General features: G+C 41.6%; 2 protein-coding genes across 2 annotated transcripts in view; one reads left to right on the top strand and one right to left on the bottom strand.

Annotated features, from left to right (window-relative positions):
• The window catches only part of pcsk2 (proprotein convertase subtilisin/kexin type 2), a 35,443-nt gene extending 30,588 nt beyond the window's left edge, over positions 1–4,855 (bottom strand). Inside the window, 4 exon segments of the mRNA XM_043233365.1 lie at positions 1,521–1,625; positions 3,015–3,069; positions 3,071–3,232; positions 4,365–4,855. Coding sequence (XP_043089300.1) covers positions 1,521–1,625; positions 3,015–3,069; positions 3,071–3,232; positions 4,365–4,855 — 813 coding nt within the window.
• A 78-nt stretch (positions 4,856–4,933) lies between these two features.
• Positions 4,934–21,532, top strand: part of LOC122335481 (neuroendocrine convertase 2-like) — a 34,013-nt gene continuing 17,414 nt past the window's right edge. The window contains 2 exon segments of the mRNA XM_043233364.1: positions 4,934–5,015; positions 6,182–6,290. Of these exon segments, the coding sequence (XP_043089299.1) occupies positions 4,934–5,015; positions 6,182–6,290 (191 nt within the window).

The raw sequence follows: 21,532 nt of genomic DNA, 5'->3' as shown, positions 1-21,532 counted from the left end.
GCATTGCAATGAAGTTGAGTAAACTTAATTTCTTTGTGTTCAATGAACATGTAGCTCCTTTGTGTATGTGTTATAGGCCGAGGTGCACATTAAGATCTGGTTTGGTCTTCACACTGCCCATAGCGTGACCCATTAGATGAATACATACATAACCGTGGTCAAACGCTTTCCAATTTAAAATAAAAAATGACCACAACACACGACTTTTGTGTATTTGTTAATGTAACTCAGAATTTTCAAGTTAACTGAACTTTTTTCTTTTAACTATCCATGAAGTTCCTTTACTCTCTTTTTACAGCGTGCTTTGATGGTTCGGAAACGTCTTGTGAGTTAACACAGCCGGCCCTGATGAACGGACTAATAAATAATTCAGCTCTTCAAGCCCGACTGAAGACCGCATTTGAACATTAATAGCCGTTTCGTTATTAAAAGTGCAGAGAGTGAACAGATCCTCTCGTGTGAGTGCAAATGGCTGCTGTAGACACTCACAGGATTATGGGGGTTGATTATAGACTTAAATCTCACGGACTGAAAAATGACCATTTTCAGTCCCAAAAATACAGCTATGGTTCATTTACTTTTATGAACAAGTAGTCTGAGCTCCAGACAGATTGGAAATCGAAACTGGGTTTAGTCAACACTAAGTCAGAAGATGCGGGACCTGACTAAAAAATCAGTTTAGTTCTATTCATCAGTTTGATGGGAATACATAAAATGAAAAACTTGTGACAAAAATGTATCTTCATTCTTATGTACATACAGTATCTACAGTATCTATCTAGCTTGGGTTCTTCTTCACTCAAGACCTTGATTTCCAAGTGAAACGCAAAATTCACTTTTATCTAAAAAGAGGACCTCGGAGTGCCTCTGGTAGCTCTTTTTCTGAAGACGTCTGGGCAGGAGACTCTTGATCACTGACTCCAGCTTCACTGTTCAGAGTTCAAGTGTTTAAATCAGCTTTCCTTGACAGTATTCTCAAGTTTGCGGAACACCTTTTCCTACACCTTTTCCTACCTTTTCCTTCCTTGCAATCAACTTTATGCTTAATATGCTTTGATAAAGCGCTGTGAACAGCCACTCATTTTTTTCCTCCGAGGAGGCAAGGGAGGTCTCCTCTCCTCAATTGGATGAGAAAATGATAATTATCACAAAAATAAAACCAACTTAACTTAATATTTTGGTGGCCTTGGCCAAATCACTGACACAATAACTAGGTTTTGGAGCACGAATGAAATGCTTTGAACATATGATGAACATGTTATCCTTGCCGTGTCGATACTTGTCCTCAGTGAGTTCTGTACAGTAATGTCACCCACTTAGCATTTTCATAAATAATAACGCAACTTCATTCAAACTTCGTAACATTGCATTAGCTGATAAAATACCACTCAGACAGTCAAAACAGAGTGATTCTGCGACTGACATGTTAGCCTTTAAGTTTGACGAGCGCCAGCTCTGGCCTCGGATACGCCTGGGCCGGTTTCTATGGGAACAGGGACGCGATGCGGTTCTGGTCTTACCCGGTGATCCTTCGCCAGGCGCCGGTGCTGCTGCAGCCCGCGTTTCCTCCGGGTTTTAGGGATCTCCCGCGGGTAGAAATGAAATAGTCCCTCACCGAAAGGAAGCTGCAATTAAACACAGCCGTATTAGAAGAGCTGAGAGCTGACCGAAGTGTGACAGGATCACAGAAACCAAATACACTGGCTATATGTCAATATTTAATGTGAATTCAGAAACGTAAGGAAACTCTTTAATGTACTAAAACACACCTACAACCTAGAAAACATGTCGAAATTTTTCATTTAAATATGTGATAATTAAAAATGCTGTGTATATTTTATTTAAGAAAGAAGAGCGGATATTGTATATTGATTACAGTTTAACTTGAAATACTGTACAGTACTGAAATGTCACTCGGTCATGACTATAAACTGTATTAATATTCATATTATTTTAAGTCTGCTGACGTGCTGTAGATGAAACTATAATTGTGCAGTTTCTATGAAACATTAGCTCTTTTAATTTGCCTTTTGGTGTAATTAATTTGATATCTTCTTATTTGTTCCTAACCGTTCCCCCGCTTCTGGAGGAGAAATCTTTTCACCGGCGGGCTGTCACCGCAAATTAAAATCCGTTCTGTGAGAGTTACCATGTCCAAGAAAGGAAGAACCCCTGAATTAAAGGCACTGACAGCGAACTGTGACCGAAGTCGAATAAAAAAAAGTCACCAACAGAGCTCGGCGTTTAATAAGAAAGCAGAGAATTACATAATTGAAGGGGAGCGAGTCTGAATCAGCAGGACGAAATCCCTCTCAGATACAAGAAAGAGACGTTTAGGGGTCAGGTGTTGATCCTGAGCTGGGTTCCGCTCCAGTGAGAGCTGCAGACATGCTTTGACGTTTGACGAGGCTGGTTTGTCAGGCTAATCAAGTCCTGTGTTCGGTGATAAACGGCCCTTCAATAAAGACGGGATGCGGTGTCAGGTGAAAGACATGTTTGCTATTTACAGTCAGTCATTTACTTAGACAGAATAATAAGAGCACCAGCGCTGCTGTTTCCTCAATGTTTCTGTATTTCTAACAAGTAGCTGTGATTCACTTGGGTTGACTTTTAAAAACGCACGACCTAATAATCACCAATACATCTGTAGATCTCCAATCTCGTAATTCCACACTAATCAAATGAGCAACTGGATTTTTTATTGAAATCATCATTTGAAACCAATCCTGACGAGATCAAAACAAGCAAAGATGCCACCGAGCCTTTATCATTACTTATCCCCGTAGGGTCTGGAGTTCTGTAGGACATCTTTAGGGATATCCCATATGACCTTTCCGACAACGACGCGTTTCATTCGCCAGCCTTTGAACGTTCCGGTCGCTTTGTTTGTGTTGTCCACGAGAGAACACCTTGTGCTCGGATGTTCGTGATGGACGGCTGCATGTGATGCACGCGCGCGGGCTCGTTCTGCATGTGTAAAAGCGAGCACGCACGCACGCGCCACCGCCGCTTACCTTCCTCGCGCTCCCGAAGCCGTGCTCCAGGGCAAGTTGCTGAGCATCCTCGTCCGTCCTCGCGCAGCTGGACCAGAAAATGATCGCTATAGACGAGCTCCTCGTCCGCTGCAGCCGTGAGCACCAGAGCACCGAGCAGGACGAGAGCCAGCGCTGTCCCGTCTCTCGGAATCCCGGCAGCATCGTGCTGTCTCCGCCGCGCGGTCGGTGAGTGAACGCTGTCAAACGCAGAGGAACGCCGGAGCTCTTCAGCAGGGCTCGCCAGGACGCATCTCCTCAGTCATCGGTGGATCGGACCGCGCTTGTGTGTGGGACCCAATCTGCATGTTCTGCCTCCCTTTAATCTATCATTTATCGGCATGAGCGTGTGGCTCTTTTGCATGTGACGATGCCCAATAAGCTGAAGCGGGTGTGGCTGATCGCCTCTCTCCCTCCCTCGGTAGTGCGCACGAAGTAGTGCACTTCAGCACCCTGGACAGTTCCCGCTACAGTTCGCCCTGCGCTCTGTCGACCGATCCAAACGCTTCGTGTTGAACAGTAATAAGCTGCTTTTCGCATTCGATTTATTAGACGTTTCATTGGTGTCTCGTAAAAGCAGGTTGGTTTTATAGCGCATTAACCCGTTAAATGTCAAAGCACGACCTGCACTTAGTGATCTAGATTCTGGTCTACGTCTTGGAATGTAGCCTCAAAGAAGTATTTTAAGAAGTAAGTGAGGAAAAAAGCATTACAATAAGATTGCGTTAACAGCTGTGGTTTATCCGTTGGCTCATATTACATCAAACCCTGCAGATTATTATTATCTTTATACTTTATTAGCAAATTATTGACGTTTTTAGGTTAAAATGCTTTCTTAATATGGAAATTAAAAATGTGATTACGTGACTGTACATTTACACGCTTAATACATAACGGTGCTCACAGTAACAATGTCTGTTGTGAACGCCAATAATTTGCTAATAAGCATAAAGATAATAATAATCTGCAGGGTTTGGATGTAATATGAGCGATTAAATCCACAGCTGTTAACGCAATCTTATTGTAATGCTTTTTTCCTACTTACTTCTTAAAATACTCTTTGAGGCTAACATTCCAAGACGTGAGACCAGAATCTAGATCATGGTATCGGCTTGACATTTTAACGGGTTAACGCGCTATAAAACCAACCTGCTTTTAATAGACACCAATGAAACGTCTAATAAATCACCGCGGTGCTAGTCTATTACTGTTCAACACGGGCGTTTGATCGGTCGACAGAGCGCGAGGCGAACTGTAGCGGGAACTGTCCAGGGAAGGCGCACTACTTCGTGCGCACTACTGAGGGAGGGAGAGGCGATCAGCCACACCTACTTCAGCTTATTGGGCATCGTCATACGCAAAAAGAGCCACACGCCCATGCCGATAAAATGATAGATTAAAGCGGAGGCAGAACATGCAGATTGGGTCCTACATACACAGCGGTCCGATCCACCGATGACTGAGGAGATGCGTCTGGCGAGCCCTGGCTGAAGAGCTCCGGCGTTCCCTCTGCGTTTGATAGCGTTCACTACCGACTGGCGCGGCGGAGACAGTACGATGCTGCTGGATTCCGAGAGACGGATACAGCGCTGGCCTCGTCCTGCTCGGTGCCCCCTGTGCTCAGCGACAGCGGTGACGAGGAGCCTGTCTAGCGACCATTTCTGTCCAGCTGCGCGAGGACGACGAGGATGCCTCAGCAATCCTGGTTCTGGAGCACGGCTTCGGAGCGCGAGGAAGGTGTTGGCAGGAAAGGCGTGCGTGCGCGCTTCCGCTTTACACACATGCAGAACGAGCCGCGCGCGCATCATGATGCAGCCGTCCATCACGAACATCCGGAGTGCCAAGTGTTCTCTCGTGACAACCACATAAACAAAGCGACCGGAACGTTCAAAGGCTGGCGAATGAAATGCGCCGTTGTCGGAAAGGTCATATGGGATATCCCTAAAGATGTCCCCACAGAACTCCAGAGACTTACGGGGATAAGTAAATGATGTGCTGCCTCGGTGGCATCTTTGCTTGTTTTGATCTCGGTTAGGATTGGTTTCAAATGATGATTTCACAAAAATCCAGCTGCTCATTTGATTTAGTGTGGAATTAAGGAGATTGGAGATCTACAGATGTATTGCGATTATTAGGTCGTGCGCTTTTAAAAGTCAACCCAAGTGAATCACAGCCACTTGTTAGAAATATAGAAACATTGAGGGAAAACAGCAGCGCTGGTGCTCTTATTATTCTGGGTTCAAGTAAATGACTGACTGTAAATAGCAAACACGTCTTCACCTGACAATCAGATCCCGTCTTATTGAAGGGCCGTTTATCACCGAACACAGGACTTGATTAGGCCTGACAAACCAGCTTCTCGCCAAAAGGGGCCAAAGCACGTCTGCAGCTCACCGGATGAACCCAGCCCAGGATCAACACCTGACCTCAAACGCCTCTTTCTGTATCTGAGAGGGGATTTCCGTCCCGCTGATTCAGACCCGCTTCCCTTCACCATGTAATTCTCTGCTTTCTTATTAAACGTTTCGAGCTCTGCTGGTGACTCTTTATTCGGATTTCGGTCACAGTTCGCTGTCAGTGCCTTTAATCTGTGGGTTCTTCTTGGACATGGACAACTCTACAGAACGGGATTTTACCTATGTGACAGCCTGCCGTGAAAAGATTTCTCTCCAGAAGCGGGGGAACGTGTTAGGGAACAAATAAGAAGATGAGCCAAATTAATTACAATTAAAAAAGGCAAATAAAAGAGCTAATGTTTCATAGAAACTGCACAATTATAGTTTCATCTACAGCACGTCAGCAGTGACTTAAAAATAATATGAATATTAATACAGTTTTTATAGTCATGACTCGATGGATATTTCAGTACTGTACAGTATTTCAAGTTAAAACTGCAATCACATACAATATCCTCGCTCTTCTTTCTTAAATAAAATATACACAGCATTTCTTTAATTATCACATTTAAAATGAAAGTAAATTCCTGACATGTTTTCTAGGTTGTAGTTTTAGCACATTAAAGAGTTTCCTTTATTGCTCTGAATCTACATTAAACATTGGACATATAGCCAGTGTATCGGTTTTCCTGGTGATCCCGTCACACTTCGGTCAGCTCTCAGCTCTTCTAATACGGCTGTGTTTAATTGCAGTTTCCTTTCGTGAGGGACTATTTCATTTCTACCCGCTGGAGAGATCCTTAAAACCCGGAGGGAAACGCTGGCTGCAGCAGCACCGGCGCCTGGGCGAAGGGATCACCGGGTAAGCACCAGAACTACATCGCGCCCTTGTCTCTCTACAGAAACCGCCTAGCGACCGGTACCAGAGCTGGCCGTCAACCGTAGTAGGTAGAAGGCTAATATGTCAGTCGCAGAATCACCTGTTTTGACTGTCTGGAGGGTATTTTATCAGCTAATGCAATGTTACGAAGTTTGAAATGAAGGCATGCTTAAGGATTTATGAAAATGCTAAGTGGGTATATTACTGTACAGAACTCACTGAGGCCAAGTGCATCGACAACGTGCGATAAATATGTTCATCATATGTTCAAAGCATTTCCTATCTGTGCTCAAAAACCTAGTTATTAGGTTGTGTGATCGGGCTACAGCCACCAAAATATTGCTGGCTGGTTATTTTGCGATACCATTACCTTCTCATCCAATTGAGGAGAGGAGACTTCCTACCTCCCTCGGAGTGAAAAAATGAGTGGCTGTTCACAGCGCTGTATCAAAGTATGATGGCACAAAGTTGATTGCAAGGAAGGAAAAGTAGGAAAGGTGCCCAAACTTGAGAATACTGTCAAGGAAAGCTGATTTTAAACACTTGAACTCTGAAACAGTGAAGCTGGTCAGTGATCAAGAGTCTCCTGCCCAGACGTCTTCAGAAAGAGCTACCAGAGGCACCGCAGGTCCTCTTTTGATAAAAGTGAATTCTTATGCTCACTTGGAAATCATGTCTTGAGTGAAGAAGAACCCAAGCTAGATAGATACTGTAGATACTGTATGTACATAAGAATGAAGATACATTTTGTTTACAAGTTTTTCATTTTATGTATTCCCATCAAACTGATGAATAGAACTAAACTACTTTAGCTGTGGTCCTGACCTTCTCTGACTTAGTGTTGACTAAACTTGCTCTGGATTTCCAATCTGTCTGAGCTCAGAATACCTGCTCAAGGGGGTAAGTAAAAATGAACCATAGCTGTGATTTTGGGACTGAAAATGGTCATTTTTCAGTCCGTGAGATTTAAGTCATAATCAACCCCATAATCCTGCAGGCTCATAGCAGCCATTTGCACTCACACACGAGGATCTGTTCACTCTGCACTTTTAATAACGAAACGTAAGCGGCACGTTCAAATGCGGGTTCTCTAGTCGGGCTTGAAGAGCTGGAATTATTTATTAGTCCGTTTCCATCAGGCCGGCCGTGGCAACCCACAAGACGTTTCCAAATCCATCAAAGCACGCTGTAAAAGAGAGTAAAGGAACTTCATGGATAGTTAAAAGAAAAGTTCTAGCACTTGAAAATTTGAGTTATACTAACAAATATACAAAAGAAGTGTGTTGTGGCTATTTTTATTTTGAAATTGGAAACGTTTGATAACGGTTATGTATGTATTCATTCAATGGGCTTTACATCGCGGGGCAGGAAGACTAAACTAGATCTTAATGTGCACTTTGGCTCTATAAACACACATACACAGTTGTGGAGCTATATGTTCCATTGGAACACAAAGAAATTAAGTTTACTCAACTTCATTGTACGTTTTACAATAAAAAGAATTAAAACTAATCAAACTGGAGAATGTCAACAGAGCAGAAACAAATAAGTAAAGGAATATGGCCTGTAACGATTCTTCAGGAGGATTCTGACCAGTTAACCCATTCTGTATCTGGAACTTCGGTATTGATTGATTGATTTTTTTACAGGTGTTTTACCTGTATTGGCGAATTGGCGCATTGCATTATGTAATTAATATCCGAACTGAACAGATTAAAATGACCAGAACCTTTGTTCTCGTTAACATGCATAATTCAGTATGGAAATGAGGGAAAAAGGCATACGTGGATGAAAATCAAGCACCATCTCCAGCCACCTGACTAAAGCCCCACTTTCAATATCCGCTAATTTCTGGAAGGGATAAAACTGGCGAAGCCCTGCATTATCACCTCCCAAAATATAATGTTGATGACAGGAGCCAAATGTCTTAAAATCAAAAATGTCCAACAAGAAAGAAAATGGTTCTGTGGCAAATGCTTCTGAATAATAGCTATCATGCATTCACTTGAATGTAAAAATCCCATTATTCCATCTATTAATGGTGACATCTGATAATTTCTGGTCTGAGTTTTCATCTAATTGGGGCTGATCCAGCACTAGGTAATAAATTCAGAAGTGCTGACCTATTATATCTAACTAATTCACTATCCTGACAAACGTATACCTCAGATTCTCATTAATAGACGACCGTGATGTGTCAGATGGACATTGTGGTCATGTGACTACAGCAGAAAAACCATTACAAATGCAAATAACAGTAAAGCATAACTCCATTGTGTGTCCATTCAAACACCACAATTTATTTTAAAACAGCCAAGGAATAGTGCTTATGAGCCAAACTATATTCAGTACAGGTTCAAATACAAAATAAGGCAAAGGCACTTTGGTGGCTCTGTGTTTGGAATGTGATTTGCGTTGAATAGAGGAGATGTTTCTAGAGAAGTAAATGGACTTTTTAGATGTTTGGCTTTAGGACGTTTGCTTCACGTTGAACAATGTTGGGTTGCGCGACAGTAAAAAAGCACGCCTGAATCTCAGATAAGTAGAAGCATGGTCTATATTCGGCTCTGACCCTGAGGCCCCAACAACCGGTGGTGTCAAGGGAGGCTTTCCATCCTCAGCTCCGGCGCTGTGCATTGATCGGCCCTGGTTTTTGTGCTCTGGCTCACCTGGCCACGCCCTCTGGCTGCTTCACTCGAGACTCCACACGTTTGCCTTATTCTTCACTCTGGGATAGCCCTCCTCTGTCCCGCTCCAGCACAACGGGCGTTTCTCCAGTTTACTGCTGAATGTCTCCCGTTGAAGTGCACAATAAGAGCAGAAATGTGTTTAAGTGGGTCATTTTTAATGTCATTTCCTTCAACTTACTTGAAAGTAAGCCACTGCCTCTCTTTGCTCTGGGTTTTGGCCCAATACACGATTGTTACCATTTCACTTTATCAATAACACTTAAAATAAGAATGCCGCTTCTTGAGAACTTAGCTTGGACATGCGCGTAGAACTTATTCTCTTCATGCAGTGTAAACACGGTCTAATTTTGTTAGCTGTCAAACACAATGCAACCATTGCAGAATCTGCTAAATGAAAGGTAATGGTCTTCTGTGTTGATATACGGTAGAACAGAAACGTTCTACAAACGATGTGAATCTTTATACAGACATAACTGACCCATAAACCCATGTGAAGCCAATTTAATCCAGAGAACAGCACTTGCATCTGCCACTTTCCTCCTTTCAGCCCACTCTTATAACTCAATTGTCATGTCCTTTGAACCCAGGTGACGGAGAGCTGGATTTCCTCCTTTGCAGAAAGTAGTTCTTCTTCTGATTCAGATAGACGTTTGCTCAAGGACCAGAATCTCATATCAAATGCAAGGATATTGATACATATTCTCCAATAGATTAAAGAAAGCTGGCTTATTCTGTGGTTATTAACTTGCAACAAACAAATGCACAGGAGGGTCTTTTTATTAGTGACACAGAATAACTAAGAGAACTGTTAAGGCTTATTGGAAAAATTATATCTAGTCTCTTAATTGTTTTGATTTGTAGAATGCACTAGCTTTTATCGATCCACATTTAATCAAATTAATCCAAGTACTTACTATAGTATGGTTCTGAGAAAACTATTTTTACCACATTTTTTTTCAAGTGGGTATTCTTTGCATTGTAAACCCTGGATTAAAAAAAAAAAAAAAAAAATACGGGCTGAAGATCTGGCTGCAAAGCAAAGGAAAGCACTGCTGGAATGCACGTTTGAAGAGTACTGTGCCATTTGAGCATCATCTGAGTCATCATCCGGAGCATACAACATTAACTAGCATAATACTGTTTCAATTAGGGAAACATCAGAGATCTGTGTACAGGATTCTTAATGCCAGATTTAAGAACTTTAAGACATTCTATCTATTTTAGCCTTTAAAACGTATTTTTTTAATTTAAATAATTAACAATTAGGCCATACTGAAAGACACTGGGGAGCGTATTCGCTGGCATATTCGCTCGCTAATACATAACCTATTTTTACTGCCGGTTAAGCTACTCTAGCAGGCGTAGTGTATTATTGTGTTGTCGCTATGATATGACATATGCCATAATGCAATGCGTGACTTTTACACGATTCACTGTGGTAATTGCGGTATTATTTTAGATCATCTACAAAAATGACTACACTTGCTTTTCTACCTCTAACCTAATGGTGAAATAGTGCTAAATTATTTATAGCGCACTTATATATTTTTAGCATATGCGTTTCTCTGAATGATCACGTGATTATATATCATTGCCATCAGCGATAGCCGTTTGGGTTCCCTGTTTAACATTTTCTATGTGAAAAACACTCGTCTGTCTGTCTATACACATGAAGTGTGTGATTGGAATACAGTTCATTGTTGAGCTTTGACGGCGCAGAGCAGGGAACAGAACAAGAACCGCTGCTTCATTGATTTGGAAAACGTATGAACTTTATAAATTGTTAGAAGACATAATCGTGATTCGTATATGAATAGATTTTCCCTAGTTTTGATGCGCATGGCAGCAACCCTCCTCTTCCCTAGCAGCACAGTATGGCCTCGCCCCTATGTATCTTTCAATTAGTTTTGATTTCAGCAATCCAAAATTGGCCCAGTTTTCAGCTCTTTTGCCCAGGATGCTTGGATGCACGCAGCACGCATCCCTTACCCTGGAGACTACCCAAGAGTCTGAGTCCCTTTCATCTGTTGATTCACTCACACTGGATCAATGTCAGAGAGAGCTCTGACCTCTCCCGCTGTCTATTTCACTGGGCTGAGACTTATTTATAATCTTGCTAGAGCTGAAGCTTAATTATTAGTGTTTTTGTTTCGCAATGATATTTTAATGATGCGTCCAAAGTAATTATAATAATATTGCATATTGCGCTAGTAAACAGATTTATTCCAACACGAGCTGCAAAATGATAAAATGCTACTACATAATTTGTGTCCTATTTCTTTGCTTTAAAACACTATTTTATTACCCAATAGGTAACACTTTGTTTTACTGTTACACTATTAGTTGCTTATTAGTTACGTATACATTAGAGCAATATCAATTTATTAGTGCAGACTGAAATACATACAATGCCTTTGTTCTAAATGACATTATCCTCTACACCCCTAATCCTACCCAATAACCAAAATTAACCAGTAATGTTAAATTTATTGAGGGAAAAGTCTAAATGTTCTCTCATCTGTTTGGCGTAAGATCAAAATGTGTGTGAACCATCAAAATAGCTGGGCAGGTGAAAATACTCGCTTGACGCGGCGTGTTGGCTCGCGCCATGCAGCCTTGACTGCCATTCGGGAGCGAGCGATCATTGACAGGCTTCGGGGCTTCGCTGCTGAGGTCGAAGGTCACGCCGGAAGCTGCTTTAAAGGACAATATCTAATGAGTAACCTGCTCCTCGGCCGATGAGACGCCACGTTGTGTTTTGATGCCGTGTTCCTGGTGGACTGGAACTATAGATTCCACTTCTAATAACCGCTTGAGAAAATTCCATGTTTAAAGGCATTGTTTTTGCCGTGCTGTTTTATTTGGTGAGGAAACATCCAAATATAATATTTTGGTGTTGTTTTTTACTGCACTTTTATTTGTGTCTGAACATCAGTTCTTTCTGTTTTTGTACACTCTAAGTTTTATTCTGAATGCTTTTGCAAAGGAGTTTGATCATATAACATTTTATTTAAAAACATGGTGAACTTGTATCTTTTCATCTGTTGACTGTGATTAATTTATAAAAAGTGATAAAAAGACGAATCCCTGTGTAAAACACTTCTGTGAAGCTTATATAATACATTATGAAGGTATTCTATGGAGCTTTATAATGAATGCATAATAAAAAAACTTAATAATGTGTTAATGTGTTATAACATCTAACGTTTCTGCACACTGGCTGACTCAAACATGGTATCTTACGTGAATAAGTGTCTGCAAAGCTGTCATCCAACGGAAGATGCCTTCTGCTTTGTTTTCAGGTGAAAATGTGTTTCAGAGGGTTTGGCCAAAAAGAGGGGCCAGAGAAATTGCAATATGACGCCACATGAGTGACTCCGCCACTCAAGCGCGGTATCTGTGAGTAATTACAGCTCGTGAATAAGTTCTCATTTGATTCCTATCTTCAGCATCGCGAAGATTGGTTGATTACGACTACTGATACTCGGCCTAAACCGCTTTCCTATTAGCCGTTTCCAGCCAACACCGGTGCGTGAGCGCGCACATAAAATACGCTGATATCTTCTCCTTATTCTCCCAGGGCTTAATGTGACAGGCATCCTCCTGTCTGTTTTGCCTCTTTAACTTAGTCGGTTGGGCCATAAAATTACAGCGCAGCAGGGCTTCAGCGAAGTGTAATATCTGCGTGATATTTATTTTCCCCTCCCGCCACCTCATAACATCTCTACTTATCAAAGGTGGATACTCAGCTCATACGACTTTCGCGCGGTTTGATTAGATCAATACAGGCTGCCGGACGGGACTCCCGCTTGATCTCAACGTGGCAGAAGCTTGGAGCATGGGTTTCACGGGAAAGGTGTGACTATCGCCATCGCGGACGCATTTGTGCAAATCCGCAGCACAACACTAAAGGCTTGATGTTTTGCAAAACTATAAACATTAAACGTCCAGTAATGAGTCCTTTGTTTCACCTTTGCAGGCATTGATTACCTGTATCCAGATCGCCTTCCAATTACGTAAGTGCTGAGTCAAGCCATTTGATCTGTGTTTCATATGTTTTGGGCAACCCTGTTGGAGGTAAGGATTCAAATGAATCAATGGCCAGTTATCCAAAAATAGGCATTACTACTGGTTATTTAAAAGATAAGCTGCTTTTGTTGAATGTCGAGTTGTCCTCTCACACTTTGGCTAGTGGCATATTTCCCAACTCCCAGATGCTGCTGGTCACACAAGAGCTAAAGAAACTTTAAGTATCTACAACCCGATTAATGTTTAATGTTCATGGGGTTTATGGGCTTATGCAACATGTACACCAAGCCACATGTAGCAAATTTTTCATCTGAAAACATGCTCTGCTGGACCAGCTCCTGACTTTTATCGGGCCGTGGATGTGCTTAGAGCACTTCTAAAGCATTTGCTGCACTTATATTGAGGGCAGCGCCACAGCAAAACAGTAATGTTTTAGTTATGATGTTTAGTGTTGCGAGCTTGTTAACTGTGGAATTGAATGAGATGAGAAAGATGGATTCTGGTGCCATACGAGGTGTATGGAATAGTTAATGCATGTTCTTTTTGTGCTGTCTTACTTATTGCATGTACAGTCAAACATACGGGGCACTTAAATAGTGCAGAGCGAAGAAGAATGACCGGCGGAATGAATCTAAAAATAACTCAAAAATGATGCACACGAGTTTTCAGTTACAAACACCCAAAAGGTTCGGCTACAATTTACTTGCACTCATATCATCCAACCTCGATAAACACACTCATGAAGCCGTGAAACACAAAAAGTTTTTGTACTCATTTGAAAGTCTGCAATCATGTTTCACATGAAAAAGTAATCTGTATGAACTGAAGATTATCTCTAGAAGACAGGATTGGGCTATGGATTTCTAGCTCCCAAAGCCTAAAAAGCTGATGTAGTAAATTCACAGCCAATGGTATTTGATAGAAAATTTGAATGTCAAGGCTGACATTTTCCAGACTGAGAAAATTACTACAGTAAAAATAGATCAAGCATAATAAATACAGCAATGAAAAATTAGCAATTACGCACACACACACACACACACACTATTATATATATGGCACTCCCATCATAAAGTAAATTAGTAAAGAATTTGTAAACATTAGCTGCAAGTGCAGGCAGTTTTTCCTAGAAAGCATTTTGTTTTACTGCTTGAACATCCTGATAGCAATCAAATAATTAAAGTGAGGATATGGACAAAGTTTGACAAATTTGAATAATTTTGATACAAACAAATCAGGGGTTTCTCTTCAAGTAAGACGATCTTAGTGTTGGTCTTATTCCTATTGATACAGTAGCCTCCCTTTTACCTAAGTGCTTTATTTTTACAGAATCTTTGAGAGCTGTGGTTTTGGAGGCATGAGTCGGGGAGTGATGAAAGAGCGCTGCAGGAATATTCTTGAAAACATGCTTTATTCTCAAGTCACTGAAACTGCCTACGCTACATTTAACCTCGAAACACACATGGGCACAGCCAATGACATCAACAGCAAAAACTGTTCTAACTTTTGGGATTCACACTGATTCACACAGAACGCAATAGCCAAAAACGACATCTTGTTTAAAAATAATGTGCTTACCTTTTACCCTAAACAGAACGCTCTATAGTTTGATTCACTTTCCCACTCTTTTACTGTAGCTACAACTTATATTAATGCTATCTACGAAGTTGACAATTGGAGTATCAAGGTGTTTTTTATCGCTTCCCATTTGACTAAAAGTGGCTTGTCTGCATCAAAACCAATTTTGGTAATAACATGATGGCTGCCTGACGACTAGATGGAGTAGAGTACACGCAACTCTTGCCAAACTGGCTGTAAAACCTCCACTGAACCCGACTTCCGCGGTCGAACTCAAAACTGCCTGTGACTACATGTCCCACCTGACCAGCGAAAGACAGAGATTTGTGCTTAAAAAAACATTATTTTCCTATAGTTTTTATGCAACGATAAACGCTTCATACGGTATTTACAGAGGCGGGCCTTCCAGAGCACTGAAAGAAATCACGATGGAATCTAAATTGCATCCTCATGAATAGTTCACAAATGGAAGTAGATATTCCAAGCAGTGAAACAGAGCCATTATTGTTTTGAGATCTGGGCTTGAGCTCTGGGTAAGGTGGAGCAGGAGCAGTACAGAGGAGTTTTAGAACTCAAAAATAACTCATGACTTGAGGCGGCGGTGGGGATGATAATGTCTCCAGCCGGGCCTAGATGAGGCAGTAACTCAGCATGTCCTCCTTCATACTTTATTTAGCACCCCCATTCCTCCCAGACTTCTCGCCAGAACTGAGCAGATACCCGCTATGCAACGCTGGTTTTGTGTTTCAGTGTGGCCAAGGTGGGGTTAAAATAGATTCAGGATCATTTGCCTGGTCAAGGACTAATGGGATGAGGAGGAATTAGCATGTTGCTTAATGATTTTTTGACAGGGGACTGGATTTAATCCATCGCTAACTGTAGCTCCAGCGGCAGCCAAATGGAGGCTTGCCAGAGAACAGAGGCCAGTTTCTCAACATACGACCGCTTCTCGATGGTGTTCAGTTTCATGGTGATTAAAATGCTGTCATGTTAAGGCAAGGTCCTCAGAGCGGTTTAAACTTGACCTTGCAGATATTTACCAAGCTACAGGAGGTTTTAGGCCCTTCACTCTCTTTAACTGCCAATAAATCCCCATAAGAAGTGATATAAGAGTCCATATTTATTGGGTATAATTTTGCGGTAATGGCTGGCTGAGCGCATGAATATATTTTTCAATGACAGCTACTCATGTATGTATGTAAACATTGTGATGCAGAATATCTGTATCTTGATGGCGCTTTGGAGGCGGTCGTGCTTTGGTCTTGCTTCCCAGTTAATGAACTCTCTGGGCAGATGGACGGCTGATGTGAGGGTAGTGGGGATTATGCTTATGACAGATTGCTCAGAAATCTATGCGCTGCCGTGTGCTACAAACCGATGTCATGGTTCTGTGCTCTGGGCTGTGTGCAGGGCTCCGCTGTTCGCCTCGGGGACCGCTGGCCACATCATGCTCTCTACTTTCCCTCAGCCCAGACTCATGAAGAAATTACTTCCTCTTTTGGATTCTGTGGCAGTGTTGTGAATCCATTCGTGGTCCCAAGTGAATATAAAAATCATATTTCTATAGAACATCAAGCAGAAACACTGGAATAGAAAAGAAGTGAAATTTGCCAGCAAAAGCAAAAATCTAATTTGGTAAGATTTGTAATCATTTGGATAATGTCACAATTTATGGCATGACATATGGAACACAATTGAAAATATAATGAAATGTTATTATGCGCATTTTAAGAACATTTGTGTTTATAGCTTTTCCTTGTTATTATTTAGCTGATGACATTCGTGGTTACCTTTGCCATGTTACATTAATTCATCACGTTCCGTTATAGGGAGATGGTTCGGAGAAGTGGACTTCATTTTTGAATATCCAGCATTCGCGATGGTCTCGACCGGTATGAAATCTCTCCAAGCTACTTTTGCCCCGAATCTCGGTGTTATTGCTGGCCTGGAGCCAAAGGCCTCTCGTCCCCATCAGTCATCGGTGAAATGCCAGAGCGATCCTCATCAGCCTGGAGCCACTGACTACAGACTCAGCCATCTTTTCAACTCCGCCTAACGGCGCTGAATACGCCCGGGCTCTCCGGGCAATGAATGCCCGATAATGAAGGAGCATATGGCACCTTGACCGTGCTGAGAAGTTTCTTCAAGTTGGCACTCAGAGCGAGAGAATGGCCTGATGAGTGTGGAGCGGGAAGCCCCTGGAGGTTTCTGCTGAGTTTATGAGAGATGGGGACTGGTTTGCAGATTCTGTGTGAGCAGCAGATGGAGAGATTTCTACATCTTTTATACTAAGTGCTAGAATTTGTGGGATCAAAAATGTTAAATAGGTTTCTATGCTCGTAAGAAAACAAAAGATTTTGATTTCTATTATGTAAAAGTTAAAGACCTTGTAGTTTACTATAAGCCTTAAGATTTGCCTCTGCCTGAATTATTCTTTATATATTCCATTACTGTGACATAAATGAGTCATACAGTACATTAGGATTTTATCACTACCTTTCTTTCTTGCATCTCGCCTCACTGCTGGAAGCAGAACAAAGCATGCAGGCTGTGTGTGGCGCCTCTACCGTGCCCAAACATATTACTCTGAGATGGTTAATTAAGGAATAGCTAGACGAATGCTTAATGAGGGCAAGGGAACAATAATAGGTGTGAGCTCAATGGAGATTCCAGAGTTGGTTTCAAAATAGCGAATGACCACCATTGAAAATCGTCTCTTTGTGTGTTTTGACGTATTTACACTGGATTGGTAAGTGCGAATGTAAAAGTTGACGGATGCTGCGCTTTCTTCCTGATTGCTTCAGAACGCAGAAGCCAGCTTCACTTCAGCAGTAACGAATTCGCACCTCGCATTTCCACGCTACATTGGTGACGACTGGTTCAACAGAATGTCTTCTGAGGTCTGACTGACATCTCTTGGCGTGAAACAGGTAGCCATGTAAATCATATGCAGTGGAAACAATCGCACAGCTTACGTGATTAGTGAACAGCTCTGAACGTAACTCATCCAGCTGGAATTTAGGTCAAAACTGTTCTTTGTCTCATATTTTAAAGCCTTTTGTAATGCTTTTCAATTAAATATGTTAATTCACCAACACAAATGAACTTTAAGATAATACTCATCTTAGCTACCTGACTTTCTATATTCATTTTATTCACTGTATGTTTAATATTATTTTGATTCAGGACGTGTCTACTCTGCATCTTTTTGACAAGAAAAAGCGACAGAGCATTTTTTTAGAGAAATCGCGCTTAAGTTAATAAATAGGCAGCGGAGGGTGCCTTTGTTATATAACAAGAATGCAATGGAGTCTAGTGTGTGTTGCAGAAATGTCTTGTGTTAGCTTTTGGTTAACGGAGGTTAATTCGGTTCACGGCGACGCTTAGGGATGCAAGATATGTTAGGAAGAAACAGTGTGATGTAGTTTAGTCTAGGAGCTCCGTTGGATTGAAGCACCGCTTGGAGCATATTCTCTGGAGTAGATAGTTAGTCATATTATACAAAATATCCATTCTTTGATCAATGCTGCCTGTATACTCTCTGTACTTGCTATATATTTTAGTATTTAAATATAAAAGAGAGAATCTTACTGGCTCCAAACCTTTAAACACTCAGGTGGTGTGGCCATAATGCCTTATAAGATGGGCAAGATTACTCAGAGCGCAAGGATGTATCCGGGCGGGGCTGGAGGAGCATTGACTCTGTGACTGTGTTTCCCCAGCAGAGCAGTGGCTGGATGAAGGACTCCCTGCCTCTCTGCATTGGATTTTCCTCACACGTAGAGCCCCATTAAGTCATCTCTGACTGGCTCAGCCCAGCTGCATTAATACAGCGCTGAGCTCCTTCCTTCTGCACCTTACTGTAGAGCAGTGGTGGCCCGACTCAAACCTCGCCCCAGAGGTGAAGATTACTGTTCCATCATTTCATCGGATTTCCAAACAGGGTTTCACCGCTTAACCTGATGAAGGAGTCAGTAATCAGGAGAGTCTGTTCCACAATAAAACATAAATTAATGCTCGGTGTGATGCAAATCGTTTCTCTCCCACTTCCTCGGAATGAAACACGATTGATCGCCTGCTTCGCTGGGCATGCTAAAACTGGAGCGCATTTAGAGATGTTTCAGTGAGGGAGGGAGGTGGACGAAAGAAACAACAACCCTGCATAAACGTGGCCTCGCTGGCTACCTAAGAGCGGGATGGACTCAGCTGGATGCGCTGTTATCCAGGGGTAGCTAGCCATGGACGCTGGACGGTCTGAAGGAACAGTTCAGATGAAAATGAAATTCAGATGAAAATGTGCTCACTGGGCCTGATGAGATGCTGCCAAGCCAGATGACTGTGGACTGTGATCTTCATCAGGGATTTGGAGAAACAAGTCTCTGCATCACCTTCTGATTAATGCTCTGCAGGAATGGGTTCCCATGAATATGATATTTTGATATATATATATATATATATATATATATATATATATATATATATTATGATTTGGATTTAGAAATAAAATGTAGGATTGTTAGGGGGTCTAGGGGCAAAATGCGAAAATGGTGAGACTTTTCTCGAATCAACTGCATTGATGGTTTGTAGCTATCTTCATACTGGTTAGAGGAAAGAATAAAAACGGACTAATTTAAACTGAGCGCACCCTCCTGTGGGCTCTATAAAAGCACATATTCTGCTACGTCGCCTAATTAAACCTCATTTATACAATATCCGCTCGAGAGAGATAGAATTTCAGTCTGAACTTGTTTTGAAATGCATCCAAAAGCACAGAGTAGATGTTTTCTTGGCCTGCCATGGAGCTGTGTTTATTGTGGAGGTTTCAGGCGTATAGGACAGGCTGCCCTACGGAGGAAGGTCAGTGGCCTTCGTCAGCGTACTGCACTGCTCAAATCCATACACCATCACACTCTTCGGAGACATGGACACAAATGCAAGTGCTTACGGGCACCAAAGTGGTTTTGGATTTTATGCGTGATATGTGCATCTCCGATATTTTGGGTGTCGTATTCACTACTAAACCTCAGATGCAAGCATGCAAGCAAAAGCATGTGACGTTAAAGTCGATTCCACAAAATGATGTAACCTGCATTGATTTCCGAGGATAAATCTCATTACAGTGCGCCCAGATAAACCTTGGCGTGATAGATATTTTGAACGCCAGCGCCAAGGACAGACAGAATTCACAGAAGGGAAGACAAGTGGTCCTTGTGTTTTTCCAGGCTGGGTTGCGGGTGTGAAGCACGCTGGGCCGCAGCTGAGAGCAGTATATCATCTGAGCTGCAGACTGCAGCACAACTCAGACGGCATATATAAATAGAAACGCTAACTGAGAGCAGGAGGAGGACGCCTTGATGGCTTTCCTTCCAGAGGAGGCTCTGTTCTTTAGCAGCCTGCCTTGTGCGCCTGAGGCTTGGTTATTTTACAGGGTGGCGTCAGAATCAATGCGCTCGCTATATGCACATTGAATTCGGAATCTAGCCAAGTGTCGTGAATGTATCGACCCTATGGCTATTCCCCCGTTAAACCAATATTCCAGTTTCCTTAAGGAGTCTAAAAGGCAAACAGTTATGCGTCTATACAAAAGCCTTTGCTAGAGGCTATATGATAAAGGCAATTTCCGATGGACATATTCTAAATATGCATTAATAAGAAAATATATTTTACATTGGAGCAAGTAAGCAAAATGACCTGAATGATGAATTAATTAACTTTGATGTCACGTTTAGTTTTGTGAGGAACAGAATGAAACGGCGGTTATTTGCTGGAAGTCTTGCCCTCCTTTTGTAGCTTTCAGTTCTCATGCACAGATTCCCAGATGGTAAGACAACTTGTGAAAATCATTGAATTAATGTAAAACTATTTGTTGGTTTGTCAAACCGATTCAGAAATTATTTTTTTTATTTATTTTGCAATTTTGTAGAGCCGTACCACTGTTCAATCTCACGCTGTAGTATCAAACATTATTCACACATAAATGACACAACACACTTGTGAGCAATTATCGAAATAACCTCACAATTATTGCAGTCACCATCACCTCATCCCAATGGATTTTAGTTTTCATCGCCTCAACAAATGTGTTTTAACACATTGTTACAGCGGACAGTGAAAACCTAACCCATCTATAGCACTAGAACACTGATCCCAATAAATTTGAACATTTCTTTTAACATTACTGTAGCTGTGGGTGCAAATGCCATTTGGATTTAGTGCAGTCAACAGACAAATCAGCGAATTGAATCAGTGGTTGCTTGCTGTCAGGGTGCAGACTTCATCATGGAGTAGAAGGCGTGTATGAGAAGCTCTCTTCAGACCTTCGTATTCTGAATACATGCTGTGGTGACTGGAAAGTTTTTAGCAGATTCCTTATATTTTGCTTGTTTGTAATCATACTTATTGCCATCAATCGAACAATGGATATTTTGCTGTTATTTATGCATATTCAGAAGATGCTAGTGCCATGATCTACCGTTTGAGCTAGCGATAGAGCTTTCAAAGCACTGCTTCATGATGCTTCAAGCCAAAGTCAGGCGATTTGAATTAATGAGGATTTTTAATGTCACAACCATTTTGAAGTGATCTTTCATTGGCTCAGTTTTACTTACACTCATAGACTTTAATAGCATGTGTAATTAAAAGGAAAAATTATGCAAGCCCTCCATAACAAAAACAACAAAATAACAATTAATTTTTAATGGTATTGGAAGTATTTGTTGAAGGCATTAATTAGAAGAACTTTTCAGTAAAATATTTGCAGTTTTCTTGCACCAGTAACCACTTTTTAGGTGCTTCTGACCTATTGAAACATCAAGGATGTTTTACTTTTCTTAGATTGTGCATATAACAGAAAACATTAGCTTTTCTGTTGGTGTTCCTAATAAATGTCACAGCAATGCGTCTTGAATATGTTTTGCATCAATTCGA

The sequence above is a fragment of the Puntigrus tetrazona genome, unplaced genomic scaffold, assembly GCF_018831695.1.
Source record: "Puntigrus tetrazona isolate hp1 unplaced genomic scaffold, ASM1883169v1 S000000793, whole genome shotgun sequence".
Lineage (NCBI taxonomy): Eukaryota > Metazoa > Chordata > Actinopteri > Cypriniformes > Cyprinidae > Puntigrus > Puntigrus tetrazona.
This window is presented reverse-complemented; position numbering and strand designations above follow the sequence as displayed.